This window comes from Papaver somniferum, chromosome 3 (genome assembly GCF_003573695.1).
Source record: "Papaver somniferum cultivar HN1 chromosome 3, ASM357369v1, whole genome shotgun sequence".
In the NCBI taxonomy this organism is placed as follows: Eukaryota; Viridiplantae; Streptophyta; class Magnoliopsida; order Ranunculales; family Papaveraceae; genus Papaver; species Papaver somniferum.
The window spans coordinates 212,804,707-212,821,187 of record NC_039360.1 but is presented as its reverse complement, the minus strand read 5'-3'; the positions used below and the strand labels follow the sequence as shown (position 1 = coordinate 212,821,187).

Sequence of the window (16,481 nt, the reverse complement as noted above, 5' to 3'; positions counted from 1 at the left end):
ATAATTACGTTCAATTTGCGTATTAAGTGCAAGTTTGACGATCACGACATGAGCATTCCAAGTCACTCTTTGAATGATTTGAAATGGTATTATTCTACTTGTCATGAACGTTCCTTCATTGTTTTAGAATTTAAATGCCCTAGATTTCATGGAATGACCAAATCTATAAGATTCTTTTCTTCCATATCTTTATCCCTTCTTTGTTATCATTGCAAGTTTCACTGTAGACACACAATCGAAAGCCTACCTTCCAGGACACCAATACACGATGATTGGATAAAGGATCAGCTTCATCCACGATTAATGAAGTCATTAGCAGCTATGGTGATGAATGTATAGGGGATTAACATCAGCCAAGGTTTGAAGCTTCAACTAATATTTGAATATTTGCCACTTCAACAATTCCTAGATTTGAACCTTTCACGTACCACTTCTCTTCAATAAATTTTTACAGTCAAGAATATGAAATCGGGAGAAACAGTAAAATTGATATCTGGCTATTAGTATTCTCAAGATTGTTGTGTTCTTTAAGTTTACAATGACTAGTATATGAAAAACAAGTAAAATAGGAAGAATTGGTTCACTGAATTTAATGGCTGTCTTAAGTAGTTTTTGCTAATTTGTTGATAAAAAGGACTTGATACAGTAATATCATTCATATACTATATGCTAGTTTGAATAAGAAAAACTACTAGCACTTTCAACATGCACAAGACTCGGACTATACTCTGTTTAGTCGTCTGATGGTTCAGCTTCAACATCATATCATCATCATATTTATTATGGCCATCATCGTTTCATCGGTAAAATGTAGTAATTCATTTGATCCATCATCTGATTCAGCTGTTTCATAACTATCTGAATCATCTGAGCCAGTTGACTCGTCAGAGTTATTCGCGTCATCTGAGCTATTTGACTGATCAGACTCATCTGAGCTCTCTGATTTATCAGACTCATCCGAGTCATCTAACTCCTGTCTTTTGTTCTTCCTTCCTTTTTTCTTCTTGGCCTTCTGTTTTTCTTTAATATCAGACCCTAATTTCTTCTTGGTATCTTTCTCTTTGTTTTTGTTGTTCTTCGTATGCAATCTCTTCTTCAGCTGTCCAACCACATTTCTCATACCCATGTCTGGATCTTCATCATAACTCATTAAACACTCGGCAACATCAGCTGGTGTAATCTCAACTAAGCCCAACAGTTCTTCAATTTCTTTCATCAACTCATGTTCTTCGAGTTTCAAGTAATTCTTGGCTAAAACCTTAAATGATTCCATGTTGCAATAAGAAAGCAAAATATGTTTGTCCATTCGACCTGACCTCAGTAAAGCTGGATCGAGTTTCTCTTTATGATTTGTAGTAAATATAATCAACCTTTCCCCTGCACAAGGTGACCAAAGCCCATCAACAAAGTTCAAGACACCAGACAAGCTCACAGAATTAGAGTCATTGTTCCTTCTGCGCTTGTTTTTCTTTTTTCGATTGTCAATATGTATCGAACAATCAATATCTTCGACCACAATAATTGATTTGCTTGAAGTATTTATTAACAGCTCTCTTAAATCTTCGTTCCTGCTAACAGAAGTTAATTCCATGTCATATACATCAAATTCCAAGTGATTAGCAATTGCAGCAATCAAACTTGTTTTTCCTGTTCCAGGAGGACCATAGAGAAGGTAACCTCTTTTCCATGCTTTTCCAACTCTAGTATAAAACTCACTTCTGCTAACAAACTTGTTTAAATCATCTTGAATCTCCTTTTTAAGAGAAGGATCAATCGCAATTGTATCGAATGTAGAAGGATGACTGAAAAGACAAACCTGTGACCAGCCATCTCCATATCGATTGGTATAAAGTGTCTTCTCTCTATTGCGGAATTGGAAAACTTCGGCTTCTTTGGTTATATGAGGAAGATAAGTTGAATCCACTATCTCCTTATATTTACTTTCAAAAGAAACTTCCAAATAGAATCCTCTAGCACTTTTGTATCGTTTTGTCTCATCATTCTCCAACAAAGTCCACCTGAATTGGACTCCATTGAAGAAATCTTTGATTACTTGCTTCGGAACCATAGCGTAAGTGTGATTCTTTGCGTTTTTGATCTTCGAAAGCCTTAGCAATTCAGAAGAAGATGTATAACACTTGGTACTAAGATAACATTCAGCTGCTTTGAAAATTGAGTTATCATCATAATCGTTTTCATATTGTTGAATATGTATTGTAAGAAACTTGGGTTGAACTTTAGAAAAGAAGTAAGAGTATGAACTTTTTGCAGCTTGATATACTTCAGGAGGTACTAAATCTCTAACAGCACCTCTCAGTAATGTCAGTGCTGCGTACATAGAAGCCATAGATTTCCAATCTGTGAGAGCATCTTTCCATTTCCCATTCATGATATCTTCCATTGTCTCTCGCGCTCTCTCTCTCTCTCAATCTATCTCTGGCTTGTGATGGTGTGAAGCTATGAGTTGATAACTTGAGTATTTAAATTATGGTTGAGTACATACTCATGTTTATCACTACAGATCAGCTAATCGAAGTAGGCTTCTGATAAGTGGTTAGACGCATTGAAACAAGATAGTAATGGTATCGTCCGTATAGTACTACTGATGAAGAAATGGTATTGTCAGTATCGTTGTCATGTTGTGACGTGTAAGTGGGGGACAAGAAGCATTTTCGTGTAAGGTTGGCATATAGTTTTCATTTCTCCAGAGAGGGTAAGGATATAAAGTGAGACATAAAGAAGGCCGGCTCTTTTAAGGAAACATTTGGACTGATGCACGCGACCTGTGAAGCAGCTCACACTTCAAAACATGTAAATGGTTTAAAATATGCAAAAGGTTTAAAGAAAGCACACATTTATGATCCATGCATGCCAATGGGTCATAGCTTCACAGTTCCGTACTTTGATTCCATAGTAGATGGTACAATTTGGCTTGCATGCATTAAATTTTATGGCCCACGGCACTTTCTTGGATTCAAAAATGAAAACTTGTTCTTTGGTTTTGGTAAACCAATTGTGAAACCCTGTGTAGACGGTAGAGCGTAGAGTATGCAGGCAATGTGAAAAATGAGAATTTTGATCATCCACGTGGATGGTCAAATACAGTTTTCCACTATGGAAAATGCCCTCAAAATGAACAAATTTGAGTTTAGTGGTCCGGCAATTGAACTCGTCTCTACCACTATCACATCATCCCACTGAATTCGTCCAATCACCACTATCATATTCTATACAATAATAATAGAATATGTTTATTTATAGAATATAAAATATTTTTAATTGTTTAAAATGGAAAAGTAGTACCTGATTAGCAGTGAGCGTTTGTTCAAAGAACGCCATCGTCTGATTGTTGATTGCGCGTTTCTGGCTCAAACACAGGCTATTATGCCACGGTCTTCCGTCATTTTCACAGACGCGTGTTGGTTCTACCATCTCGATGTTCAAACAACAAATTTGATGGTTTGAACATCCATTTTCCATGTTTGTTAATTCCATAAAGGGAGCAAAATGAACAAACTTTGAATTTGTTCATTCCATAGGGATTGCCCATAGAGCAGTTCCTATGGACTCAACAAACTTGAAATTTGTTGATTTTGATCCTACTATGGACTCAACAAACACGAAAAATGGATGTACAGACCAACAAATTTGTACAAACCAACAAATTTGTACATCCCGTACGTAACTCACTTTCAGAAACCTTAAAATCTCTCTTTAGCTCTCACCAATTTTAGGTAACTATAGAAAATAATAACGATAATATCTTGAAACTTTTACTGATGGACAGGCGGCCGCACAACTAGTCTCAATCTTCCTGCGACACGTTTTTGTATGGCTTTCTCTTAGCATCTTCAAAAGTCGTAACTTTTGAAGACTCTTTAAAATGATTTGACATTTTACCTGCAATTGGTGTACCTACTGCCCATATATATCATTAGAGCAACTGCAGTGGACGACTAAACCCAAATTTTTAGTCGAGTAGGCTGGCGTAATGGGACGTACCATTGATCAAAATTTGATCAAAGAGTAAAACCCAGACCAAATTTGGTCGGCGATCAAGACCAAACCCAAATATAGTCGGGAGTTTATATGATGTCCGCCTACACTACGAGCGTTAATATAATCTCCGCCTTTCATCGCGCGTTGGTATACATAACGCCTCTCTTTGGGCGTTCATATAATGTACGCCTCAAGTTTGCAAGTTTTTCAAATCTTTCTTTGGGGCGTTATATTTATCAACGCCCCACTTCTTTTTTCTTTTTTTTTTAATCTCCCCGCCCAAACTCAGGCGAGATCTTTATAAACGCCCCATTTTAGGCGTTATCTTTATCAACGCCTGATTCCAGGCGTAAGCTTTATCAACGCGCGACCAAATTTACTCTTTCCCCACTGCGTCACAAGACGGACTAAACCCAAATTTGGTCTTTTTTTTAGTCTTTGGTCTTTGGTTATACTCGCACCACTGTGGACGCTCTTAGAGCATCCACAGTGGGCGAGTATAACCAAAAATTTGGGATGAGATCGTAACACAGTGGGACGGAGTAAAGATCAAATCCCAACCAAAGATCAAATTCCAGACCAAATATGGTCGCGACCAAATCCCAAATTCTAATATAGTCGGGCGTAAATTTAAAGTACGCTTGTTGCTGGGCGTAAATTTAAAGTACGCTTGTTAACGGGCGGAGATTTAAATTACGCCCGATGAAAATTCAAATTAAATAAAAAAGAAAAAGAATGAGGCGGACTTTTAAAGTCCGCCTGATGAAAGCCGAAAAGAAATGGGGCGGACTTTTAAAGTCCGCCCGATGAAAGTTACAAAAAAAAAAAAATTGGGGCGAATTTTTAAGGTCCGCCTGATGAAAGTTTAAAATGGGTTAATCATGTACCGTTGCGTCACAACACGGACTAAACCCAAAATTTGGTCTTTTTTTTGATCTTTGATCTTTGGTTTTGATCGCACCACTGCAGTTGCTCTTAGGAACCCTGCACCAAAGACCAAAACCCTTTTCCAGTAGCAAGTATCGGGTCGGGTAGGAAACTTAACTCCCGCAAGTTAGACATAGTTTTATCTTAAGAGAAATGCATTATCTTGAGTCTTTCAGTGGTACCTTAGTCCACGACTTGCGTCATAACGGGGCTAAGGAGCGAACAATTACCCCACAGTCGCTTACGAGCGGATTGGCATTATCGCAGTCCGACTTCCCTTCTAATTCTGAGAAGATAACAGAAAACTTCCCTTTGTTGGCATTAATCAGTGCATCCAGTCCAAGCTCTCGTGTTAAGCTACCCACGTTCCTCGATGTGAGTGTGGTCTAGGAAGATGAAATGGATCGGTTTTATGAGAAGATAATAATAATATAGTTATATAACATGCACGTGAGTTTTAAGCCATTTTTTAGAGTGTAAATAATAACAGTCATGGAAATATCCTACACTTTTTAAGATTCCCAACTAATATGAACCACATACCTTGATAATGCTTGCTAAATTAAACTTAATAATTGGTCAAACAATTTATTTTCATCTCGCATAACAAAACTAAGAGCGCAAACCAACATGCAATAATCTATAATTTCATTAATAAAATATACGACTAATAATTTAATCCTACTAAGCTAATACAAATCATTCCACCCTACAAAAATAGTCAGAATGCGACAAATAATTTGATATTTCATTCGAAAATGATATATTGACTAAAGGAAATGCACCGAACGTGCACCTTGTGAGAGGATGGTAGGATCCATTCATGCGCATCCCTAGCCCAATGCAGAGAGGGTGACCTTGAAGTCGTCAGATTCCTTCTCGGTGCACAGCTCCGTGTCCACCTTCCGTGGATGTATCATAACTGTATTTCATTCAAACTAAGGAAACAATAACAGTATGTACATGCATTATCTAAGCACGATCCGTACTTTAATGTTAAACAGTTTTTAAAAATCTCTCTTACCTGTACTCTATTCAAGCATGGACTAAACATAATTTCAATTTTCTCCTCATTCGATTACCTTAACCACAAGAAAATCTGCTAAACAATCACTATTATCTGTTAATTGTCATCATTATCACCGGTAATTCGTACATTCTCCTAACAGGTACTTCATTATCAAAGCAACGTAAGACATAACAAGATGATGGGTCATAACGATAATAATGCATGCATCTGTGATATACAAGTGACCACACAGTCAATATCAATCAATTAACTTAACTATTTAAGAGCCATAACTCTAAACAACAAAACGAAATAACAAGGGACAAGCATCGACAAGGTTTGTACAAAATGGAGAAATAAATGTGGAAGTATCATTTAAAAGAAACTATAACACACCCCGTGTGCAACCCACTTACTCTAAATCTAGACAAACAATAGCTTTCTCAATTGGTACAAGATGCAATAAAAATGATCTGGAGAAGGAAAAGGCGCGTCGTTAGGGCGACCCTGAAATTAGGGGCGATTAATAAGATAAAATAGGGTCACCCAAAACTAAAATAAAGCCACCCCTTATTTCAAACTTTTTGAAATGTCTAAAATACCGTCCATAATTGGTAGACTATGTTGGTTTATGTTACAAAATTTATAATCGGTAGTTAAAATAGTAGTTTCATGGTGTTAATTTTCTACCTATTATGGTAGTATCTCCAAATTCAAATTTTTCAAAAACCAATGGAATTTTGAATTTCTCTATTTGCACAATTAGTAGACTCGTGATGTTTATTATCTACCGATTGTGTAATCGGTAGTCTCGTGATGTTCATCTTCTACCGATTGTGATAGTAGCCCCAAATTCAAAATTTTCAAAAACCAATTGAATTTTGAGTTTTTTTATTTTCACAATCGGTAGACTCGTGATGTTTATTATCTACCGATTGTGTAATCTGTTGTCTCGTGATGTTCATTATCTACCGATTGTGCTAGTAACCCCAAATTCAAAATTTTCAAAAACCAATGGAATTTTGAGTTTCTCTATTTTCACAATCGGTAGACTCATGATGTTTATTATCTACCTATTGTATAATCGGTAGTCTCGTGATGTTCATTATCTATCGATTGTGCTAGTAGCCCCAAATTCAAAATTTTCAAAAACTAGTGGAATTTTGCATATTTCTATTTTCACAATCGATAGACTCGGGATATTTATTATCTACCGATTGTACAATCGGTAGTCTCGTGATGTTCATTATCTACCGATTGTGCTAATAGCCCCAAGTTCAAAATTTTCAAATATCAATGGAATTTTGAATTTTTCTATTTGCACAATCGGTTGTTTCGTGATGTTAATTATCGATCGTGATGTTATTTATCTACCGATTGTGGTAGTAGCCCCAAATCCAAATTTTTCAAAACCAATGGAATTTGGATATCTCAAAGAAGAGAAGAACATAGTCACAATCGGTAGATAAAAAAAAAACTAAACTACCGATTATGAAGGGATATATAAGTATTTTCAACCTATTTTGTCTTATTTAGTCGCCCCTAATTCTTTCAGGGTCGCCCCTAATGACGCCAGGAAAGGAAAAGCATCAAAAACTCTCAAAGCGCCATGGTTGGAAAGCCCTGGATTAGACATCTTAATCAAATTCTATTCTTTCTGGAGGTATTCTTTGCAGAGGAAACCAAGCCAATTTATAGAATGAAGGAATCTTTGATTTACAGTGGTTATATCATCAACATTAATGTGAGGCAAACTAATCGATTCAGAGGAGAATTCAATACTCAATACCAACCCAATTCTTTAATTTCTGAATTCAGGAAAGTGTACGGTCTCACGCAACACTTGATGTTCTCTGCATTATCTAGCTTCGGTTACTCAGAATTCACATTGATTGTGTATCTGAATCGGCAAGATAAGTACAACAAACCCGAGTCACCTGACTCAAAGGTTCGATCATGGTTCCTTTAGACTATCTCTCAAAGGATTGGTCCTCATACTGTTGAGAGTACAGGATCCGTTTTGGGTCTACGGGCTACTAATTACCGTGGTAATAAATTGAATGAGAGTTTTACTAGTCTCAATCCAAGCATAAAGATTTGCTGGTGCAACAATTACATAAGTTTTGGCAAAAATGAATTCATGATGTATACACATCTACCACAAAATATTTCAAGAATTGAAAGGCTATCAATTAGAAAAACACATAGATCATATAACAAAGCGATGAGTGAAAAATATATGATGAGATCCTTAAAATGGTTGCGAATTACATCAAAAACAAGGCGGGTCGGATCAGATCTAATGGAATACAAAAAGCCCGATTCCTCCTCAACGGCCATATTTCAACGGCACTATAGGCGCAATATCCTCCCAAAAATCTCCATCACCCTGATACAAGTTATTAAAAATGGGTACCATATGGATACAACAATCCAAGACAAAATTGGGTCACACGGGACTACTATGCACAAGCAAAAAATGTATATGGTCCCGACAACCAATTTCAGAAACATTGAATACCACTTTAAAGAATTGGCATTGAGTTACCATACTCCAAACGGTAATAAAAATTATTTTAATAACAACAATTCCTAGAACACTTCTATGATGTCAGTTGAGTCAAACTTAACATCTGAACACATTAAAGAAGGAAAGTCATTTTCCTACGCAATGAGCAAAAGTCTCACTCTTCGGAACACTAGCATTAATAATCTGAGAGACGTACCACATCACGGGCGAACACAGCCTGCAAAGCTGGTATGCATGCTCTCAGTTACCAACAAAAATTTGGGGCATGCCATCCAATGGATTGAGAGCAACAACAAAGTTACTGTCGGATGTTCTAACACTAAAGAGTTGTCTTGCCTCTATCTCGAGAATGAATTAAAGCAAAGTAACAAGTGGTTGCTAGGTTCCAAACAAGTTACTAATCACTGCAATAAAAGTTACAAGGGGTCAAGTTGATTGAAAAAGTTGGGAGCAAAAAATGTAATAACTCTAGGTCAATATTTGTCCACATCCAGCAGAGCATAATTGATACAATGCTAATTAAGTTCATTTCACCAAAGAAGTCATGAAGATACTTTTTAGTCTCTAAATATGTGGTTATGATATACTACAGTTGGCAAAGTACAAATATGTCATGCCAATTCAAAAAAATCCAGGTGCACTATACCAGAGAGCTGTACATTATAAATCACTATTGCAATGAGAGTATACACTCCCTGGGTGTTATCTTCATCAAAAAAATGGAGTCATATCAATCCCTACTACAATCTATTTGAGGGGTTTCTGCCAGTTTCCCTCAAATACCATAAGATAAACAAAAAACTGCCCATCCTAAGGAACCCACGTGGTCCAATGCTTCCAAAATTAACTTATACCCAAAGGGATTTTTACACAAATGAAGTAGTTCTAGTTATTGGGGATAAGAGTTTTCACCAATTGACTCAATTTTCTCAGACAGAGTCAAAATTTCAAAACACTATCTCTCTCAGGGGAATCTCTGCATCTCCTATCACTTTCAGTTGCAGAACCTATCCTCACAGAGTTCATGGAAATTTCAAAATTCAAAAGTTGTTTCTCTTCCTCCATAAATTTGATACAAATCAGTACCATACAGAAAAACCCACAACCTCTCAACCTCTACCTAGGAGCTACACTTTCAAAATCTTCTTTCTCATGGTTGAATCAGAAAACACCATAAATCTCCTTGCTGAAAAAAATGAAAAAATCTGTTACTATTTTGGATTCTGGTGAACCTTGTATAGAAATAGATCCATCTTACCTCAAAACCCCTGAAAAGAAAGAATGGAAACTCAGCTTTGTAGGAAGATTTTTTAGCCCTCATAAACCTCTTCTCATGAATCTGACTGATTGCATCAAAAGAACCTGGGATATTTCAAAGGGTTTCAACATCTCAAAATTCAACAAAGGGTTCAATTTATATGTAATAAAAGTTAATGATTATTGATTTAATGTGGGTTGTAGTTGTAGTGGTAAGGGGTATCGTTCAAACTCGAACTTGTGAAGGTGAAGGATTTTTAGATTTAAAAATAAAAATATATACAAAAAAAATATTAACAATATGGGCAAGAGTACTGGGACTAAAGATTCGACCATTTTTCATTTTCAAGCGGTTCAGAATTTAATTCTAGGCGATTATAGTTCAAAACAAAACAAATATTAACTCTAGTTTATTGCCAAGATAGATTTTATAAAATATTACTTGTATTTATTAAGCATGGAATATCAAAAATCCCTAGGACTAAGCATACTCCATCAAATGAAATCACAAGTAATTAATTTAAAATCTTATTTCAATTAAAATTGGTGCAAAAAGTAAATAAAGAATTAATTTAAATTACCACATGGATGAAACACGGCCTCCTCCGTCGTCCCAGTGTTGGGTTTAGCTCATCATGTTGGAAAACCCCTCAAAGAATTTCATTGATGCTCAAAAGTGTTTTACAATGAAGAGAAAGATAAGCAAATAGTATTAAACAAGATTCTGCAACCCACAAAAGGCGTCCAAAATAAACGACACAGAAGAGGTGCTATTGTTACTGAATCTCTAAGACCCACACCTACGACCCACGCCTGTGAGTCTCTTTCACTGTTGATAAACGACTGCTGCTGCGAGTCCGTTCTTCGTGTTCATCAGCAGCAGCAGCAGCAGCAGAAACCGAGTTTGGGAAAACTCGAATTTCTTCTTCTCTGAACCTCCTTTCGACCCCAAACTCTCGACAGACTCTCTGTAGAACATTAGGAACATATTTATACGTAATTGAACCATTGAATCTCCTCCATTAATCCAAAAAATCTTCCCATTACTCGGCAGTGAATGAAAATATTCCCGATATTTTTTTCTTTAATTCTCTGATTTGTTACGGATTGTTCCATGTTTTATCTCTTCTCACGCGTCATCCTTGAGCTGTAGGGATTGTTTCCAGCCAATAAAATCAACCCATGCACGTCTCTTCCATCCAAGAATTCCAAGAATATAATATTTTTCTTATTTTAGAATATCTTCCCTGATTTGATTACCACCGGTTATCTAACCAATTTTGACCGAATCCAACACCCATACCAGCTCTATCTAGGCCCTAGGAACAAACCCATTTAATTTGGGCCATTGAATCTCCTTTAATCCCGTCCAAACTGCCAACCCTAAATCTGCCAGTTGATAACAATTTTTTCCCGCCAATTTTGTTTTTTTTTTTGAATTTGGGAAGAAGATGTCCTCCCCCCTAAACAGAAATGGGGTGCGAATAGCAGCTTCCTTGGGGTGACCTGGGGGTGCCCCTTAGTAATTAGGTTACCCCTTATCCAAAAGCGAGAGTCCGAATAACACTTGTCCTCCGGGTGACAAAATCAACTTTTCGAGCCGAATTTTCCAAAAATGTTTATTTCCAAAAAATACCTACAAATACATAAAATAAAAAAATTAGTACAAAATCGAGTGCCAACATTATATAGTATTGAGATCAAATTAGACACAAAAATGTGTCTATCAGTTAACAGTGAAGAAGATAGAATTCATTTAGCTACTAGAGGTCCTTGGATTGCTCTGGGAAAATTCATGGTCCTAATAGAAGTTCCAAAGTATGGTTTTACAAATTTCAACCCAACCTGGTTTGATTTTGTTTTAATGAAGATACATCTCAAGAGAGTTCCAGTTAGAATGACTGGATGGGAAGCTCTATATGAAATCTGCAGACCAGCCGGAATCCTTAAGGATTCAAAAAGACCATATGGGAGAGATGACGATGAAAAGAATGTAGATGTGATAGTCATGATCAATCTGAATGAGAAAATGCAAACAGGAATGTGGGCTAAAGTTGAAGGTAAGAAAACAAGAATTGAGTATTCTTATGCCATATCCCCAAAACTGTGCCAAATATGCAGAATCCCAGATCACAGTTCAAAAATTTGTGTACTGCTTGAGGATGAATCCATCCAACAAAAAGAGTTAACTGAGAAAAGAGCCATGGAGTTAGGTGGTCCCTCAAACATTAAAGCGACAGATGCCCCTCAAAATGAAGATGATGAATCTGACTCATCAGACTCACACAACATCACAGTGCAAGTGACTAAGAATGAAATCCCAAATGCCCTCCGTATAGTGGGATTCACAGGCAAAGAAAAACAAAAGCAGAAAGAAGTAGAAGAGGAAAATGAAATGAATAGCAATATGACGTATGAGGAAGAATTTCATCACAACTTACTGCCATATGATCTCTCCGACCCATTCATACCCACTAGTGGTAAAAAGTTGGTGGAATGGGGAAATGAAATAATGTTCTCAGCAGGTGCAGAAGGAAACTCGGCTAGCAAAAAGGCATTTCAAGCTAGAAGAAGTCCAAAATTGGCCTCCATAAAAAATGCTGCTAGAACCAAAATGAACAATGTAAAGATCTCTCCTTCATCCGTTCCTCCTGGTTTCGAGAATGTCATCCCTTATGGATTCGAAAATGTTAGTCCTCAAGCTACCAGTTTGGGCAATCCCACCAAGTCTTGGACTAGACAACATCGTCCAACAAACCTCATAAACAAATTTGAAGAAGAAGGCCAAGAGGAACGTGCTCAGAATCCTGGTCTCTCAAAGAAAAAGAGAGGATATGAAGAACCAAAACAAGCTACCAACAACATCAGCTCAATGGAGGAGCATGGTAATGAAGCACTAAAGAAGAGGGAAACAATGCAAAAGGAGACTCCTGAAATCAAAGTTGAATGGACTCCAAATGCGCAGAAGGTAACTTTAAACTATTGTATCTACTATAACAGAACAGAAAACCATTTGCATATAACCATTACACTTAATTCCAGCACACCATATAACCCACTTCCTAGGAAAAAAGGATAAGGAATACCCTATAATTTCCTACTTTTGGGAGTTTATTATTGTCATTACTTGGAACTGTTAGGGTCTTGGCCAACCAAATACCCAAAATTATCTTCTAGAGTTATTAAACAAGGAAAACCCTGACATTTTATGCTTACTAGAAACTAAGCAACAAAATCATAATATGCATAAGATTCTAAAAGTTGTTAATGTACAACACTAATGGCTAGAACCACCTAGAGGCCAAGCTGGAGGTATGACCTTTATTTGGAAACATCACTTGAAACTCACCATAGAAAGCTCTACTCACAATCAAATAAATTCCCTCATAACTGATAATTGCACGAACAAGTTATAAATGATTTTTGCTTTTTACGGTAGTCCTTATACTGTCGGGAAAATAGATTCTTGGAACACGTTGCGAAGAATATCTAATAATATTAATATACCCTGGCTTGTAATGGGTGATTTAAATGTTGTTCTAAAGCAGGAAGAGAAAAAGGTTGCAGACCTTTTGATAGAGGTGAAGCCGATGTGTTCAATGACCTTATAACTGATATGAACCTCCAGGACTTGGGTTTCAGTGGATATCCATTCAAATGGTGTAACCAAATAACTGATAACTCAAGAGTGGAGTAAAATCTCGACAGGGCCCTAAGCAATGAACTTTGGATGGAATTATTTCCAAAATCTTTCATCCAACATCTCATAGATGGGGGTTCAGATCATGGCTCGATAATCCTAAAAACTAACCCTGATTGGAAATATGGAGCATACCCTTTCAAGTATTTTGGCCCTTGGATGGAACATCCATATTGTTCTAGAATTATAAAAGAGGCTCGGAAAAACCACCAACATGGTCTTACCGGTTTCTCTTTTGCGAAAAACCTCAAAAATGTGAAACATTCCCTGTATAGATGGAATAAAAACACTTTTGGGATCATACAAAATAATATTGCTAATATAAAGAAAGAAATAGATCAAATGGCTGGTAACAGCAACAAATGCAACAGAAACATAAAGAGGCTTGGAATTTCTTTGAACAAATGGAAGAACATAGAGGAAAACTTTTGGAAAACAAAGAGCAGAAATAATGTGATAAATTTGGGTGATAGAAACACTGTTTTTTTCCATAATGCTGCTAGAACCAGATATCGTAGAAACAGAATCGATGTTATGAAAGACACTCAGGGTAACTGGCTAAAGGATAGAAAATCCATTGCTAACTGTCTTACTTCCCACTTCCAGAGTATAGCTATAACCAATAATCCAACTCTAAACAGGGACATGTTAGAACCGATTCCCACAGTTATTACTGCCACTGAGAATGCTAGTCTTATAGAAATACCCCTTGAGGGAGAAATCAATAGTACGCTCTTCGCTATGAAAGGAAATAAGGCACCTGGTCCAAATGGAGTCCCTCCAAATTTCTTCCAAGATTCGTGGGAGACCATTGGAAAGGACCTAATTGGACTAGTGCAAAATTTCTTTAAATTTGGTTATATGCTTAAGGAAATGAATTCCACATTTATCTCCCTCATTCCTAAAGTGCAGTTCCCATCTTCTCCGGGTGATTTTAGACCAATATCATTATGTGATACTACTTACAAACTGATACCTAAACTCATGGCTTAGAGGATGAAACCTCTTCTAAGCAAAATCACCTCCCCCTATCAGTCTGCATTTATACCAGGCAGACAAATAAACGACAATACCATGGTAGCTCATGAAGTGATACACAATATGTGAACTAGAAGAGATAATCAAGGCTGGATGGAGGTAAAAATAGATATGTTTAAGGACTTCGATATGGTGGAATGGCCTTTCCTCTTAGCTGTATTAGAAAAAATGGGCTTCTCCAGTGAATGGCGAAATAGAGTCAATTAATGTATCTCCACCACCAGCCTTGCTATTCTTCTAAATGGTGTTCCTTTAGACTTTTTTAAACCTTCTAGGGGACTCAGGAAGGGGACCCCCTCTCCCCTCTCCTATTCATACTATGTATGGAAGTCTTCTCTAGAATCATAATAAAAGCGGAAAATGAAGGTAATATTCATGGTATAAAAATAGTAAAAAAAGACTCTACCCATAAGCCACCTGCTTTTCGCAGATGATTGCATCATCTTCTGCAAAGAAAATATTAATTAAGCTAACAAGCTACTGCAGCTAATAGCTTAGTTCAGTGAATGCTCAGGGCAGATGATAAACCTGGATAAATCAGGCATTTTTTTTCCAGTAATAATACTTCTCCTGAGCTAAAATTGGACATTACTGAAGTAATGCAGGTCATTCCTATCTCCCCAAAGGACAAGTACCTAGGATCCCCTCTTTTTACTAATAAATCCAAGGTTAAAGCTTTCAACCCTGTGATTGATAGCATCAAACATAGGATTCATGGATGGAACAACAAAACAGTAAACCCGGCTGGAAAAAGGGTCCTTATAAAACATGTTACCTCCTCTTTGGATAATTACCAGATGAGCACATTCAAAATACCAAAAACTATCACTAATGAAATAAATAAAATCCAAAGAGATTTTTTCTGGGGAAAAGATAAGGAAAAATCTAAAGGAATTTACCCGAAAGCTTGGGTAGGGATATGTAAACCTTTGGAAGAGGGAGGCCTAGGCTTTGTCAACTTAGAGAAATTCAACAGTGTCATTATCTCAAAAATGGGCTGGCGCATGATGGAGCAACCAAATAGTATAGGAGCTCAAGTCATGAAAGCTAAATACTATGAGAAGGAAGATATTATGCATATGTATACCCTTCCAAAACCAACTGACTCTTGGTTTTGGAAAGGGATCCTCTCAGGTGTAGCTAACATCAAAAAATATGATGAATGGGAAGTTGGATCTGGAACCAAAATCCACATTTGGAAGGATAATTGGGTAAACAGATTAAAGGCTCCTCCAACTAGGCCAGACAACTTCCCAGAAGGAGTGTAAATGGTAGATGATCTATTAAATGAAAATAATCAGTGGAACAGATCCCTTATCTATAATCTTTTCCCACATAATATAGCTGATAAAGTCATACACACAACAATAAGAGCCATCCAGGAGGATAGGGTAAAATGGTCTCTAACTAAGGATGGTACTTTTACTGTCAAGTCTCTATACAATAAATAAACTCATAGAGGTCAGTCAAGTGCTCAAAACAAATACTGGCTGACTATATGGAACATTGGAGTTTCCCCTTCCATCAGAATCTTCTTATGGAAAGTTGCTCATTACATCCTCCCTACTGGGGAAAGAATGGGAAGGCATCTGAGCTACATAAATGCTAGCTGCAAAATATGTAACTTTCAAAATGAGTCTCTAACTCATTTGTTTATCAACTGTCCCCTGATTCAAAATGTTTGGAGAGAACTCCACTTTGAACCTTATGATGTTTTCAATCACAACCTGTATTTTCATGAATGGCTTACACACTTTCTTCTCTACAATAATCAGAGAGAAAATCATTACAGTTGGGATGAATTGTATGCTACTGTCATATGGCATGTCTGGAAATCCAAATGTGACCTAACTTTTCAAAATATAGCTCCTAACCCAAAATATATTGCAATTGAGATTATGAAATTCATGAACAATCATAGGGCGGCTAGAGATAAAAAAAAAAAGGAAATCACTGTTGTATGTGGACTACTCCAGGGATGATGTAGAACGAAAAATCATTGAATATAGAAATGCTTGGAC

The 16,481-nt window shown here is 36.8% G+C and overlaps 1 protein-coding gene across 1 annotated transcript; it reads right to left on the bottom strand.

Moving 5' to 3' along the window:
- Positions 1–476: 476 nt before the first annotated feature.
- On the bottom strand, positions 477–2,573 carry LOC113358586 (AAA-ATPase At3g50940-like). The gene has a single exon (XM_026602185.1). It carries the CDS (start codon positions 2,399–2,401, stop codon positions 761–763), a length of 1,641 nt encoding a protein of 546 aa, XP_026457970.1. The 5' UTR covers positions 2,402–2,573; the 3' UTR covers positions 477–760.
- Between the last annotated feature and the right edge of the window lie 13,908 nt (positions 2,574–16,481).

Coding starts and splice junctions, on each gene's coding strand:
- LOC113358586 (XM_026602185.1), bottom strand. CDS start 2,401: ATGGAAGATATCATGAATGGGAAATGGAAAGATGCTCTCACAGATTGG.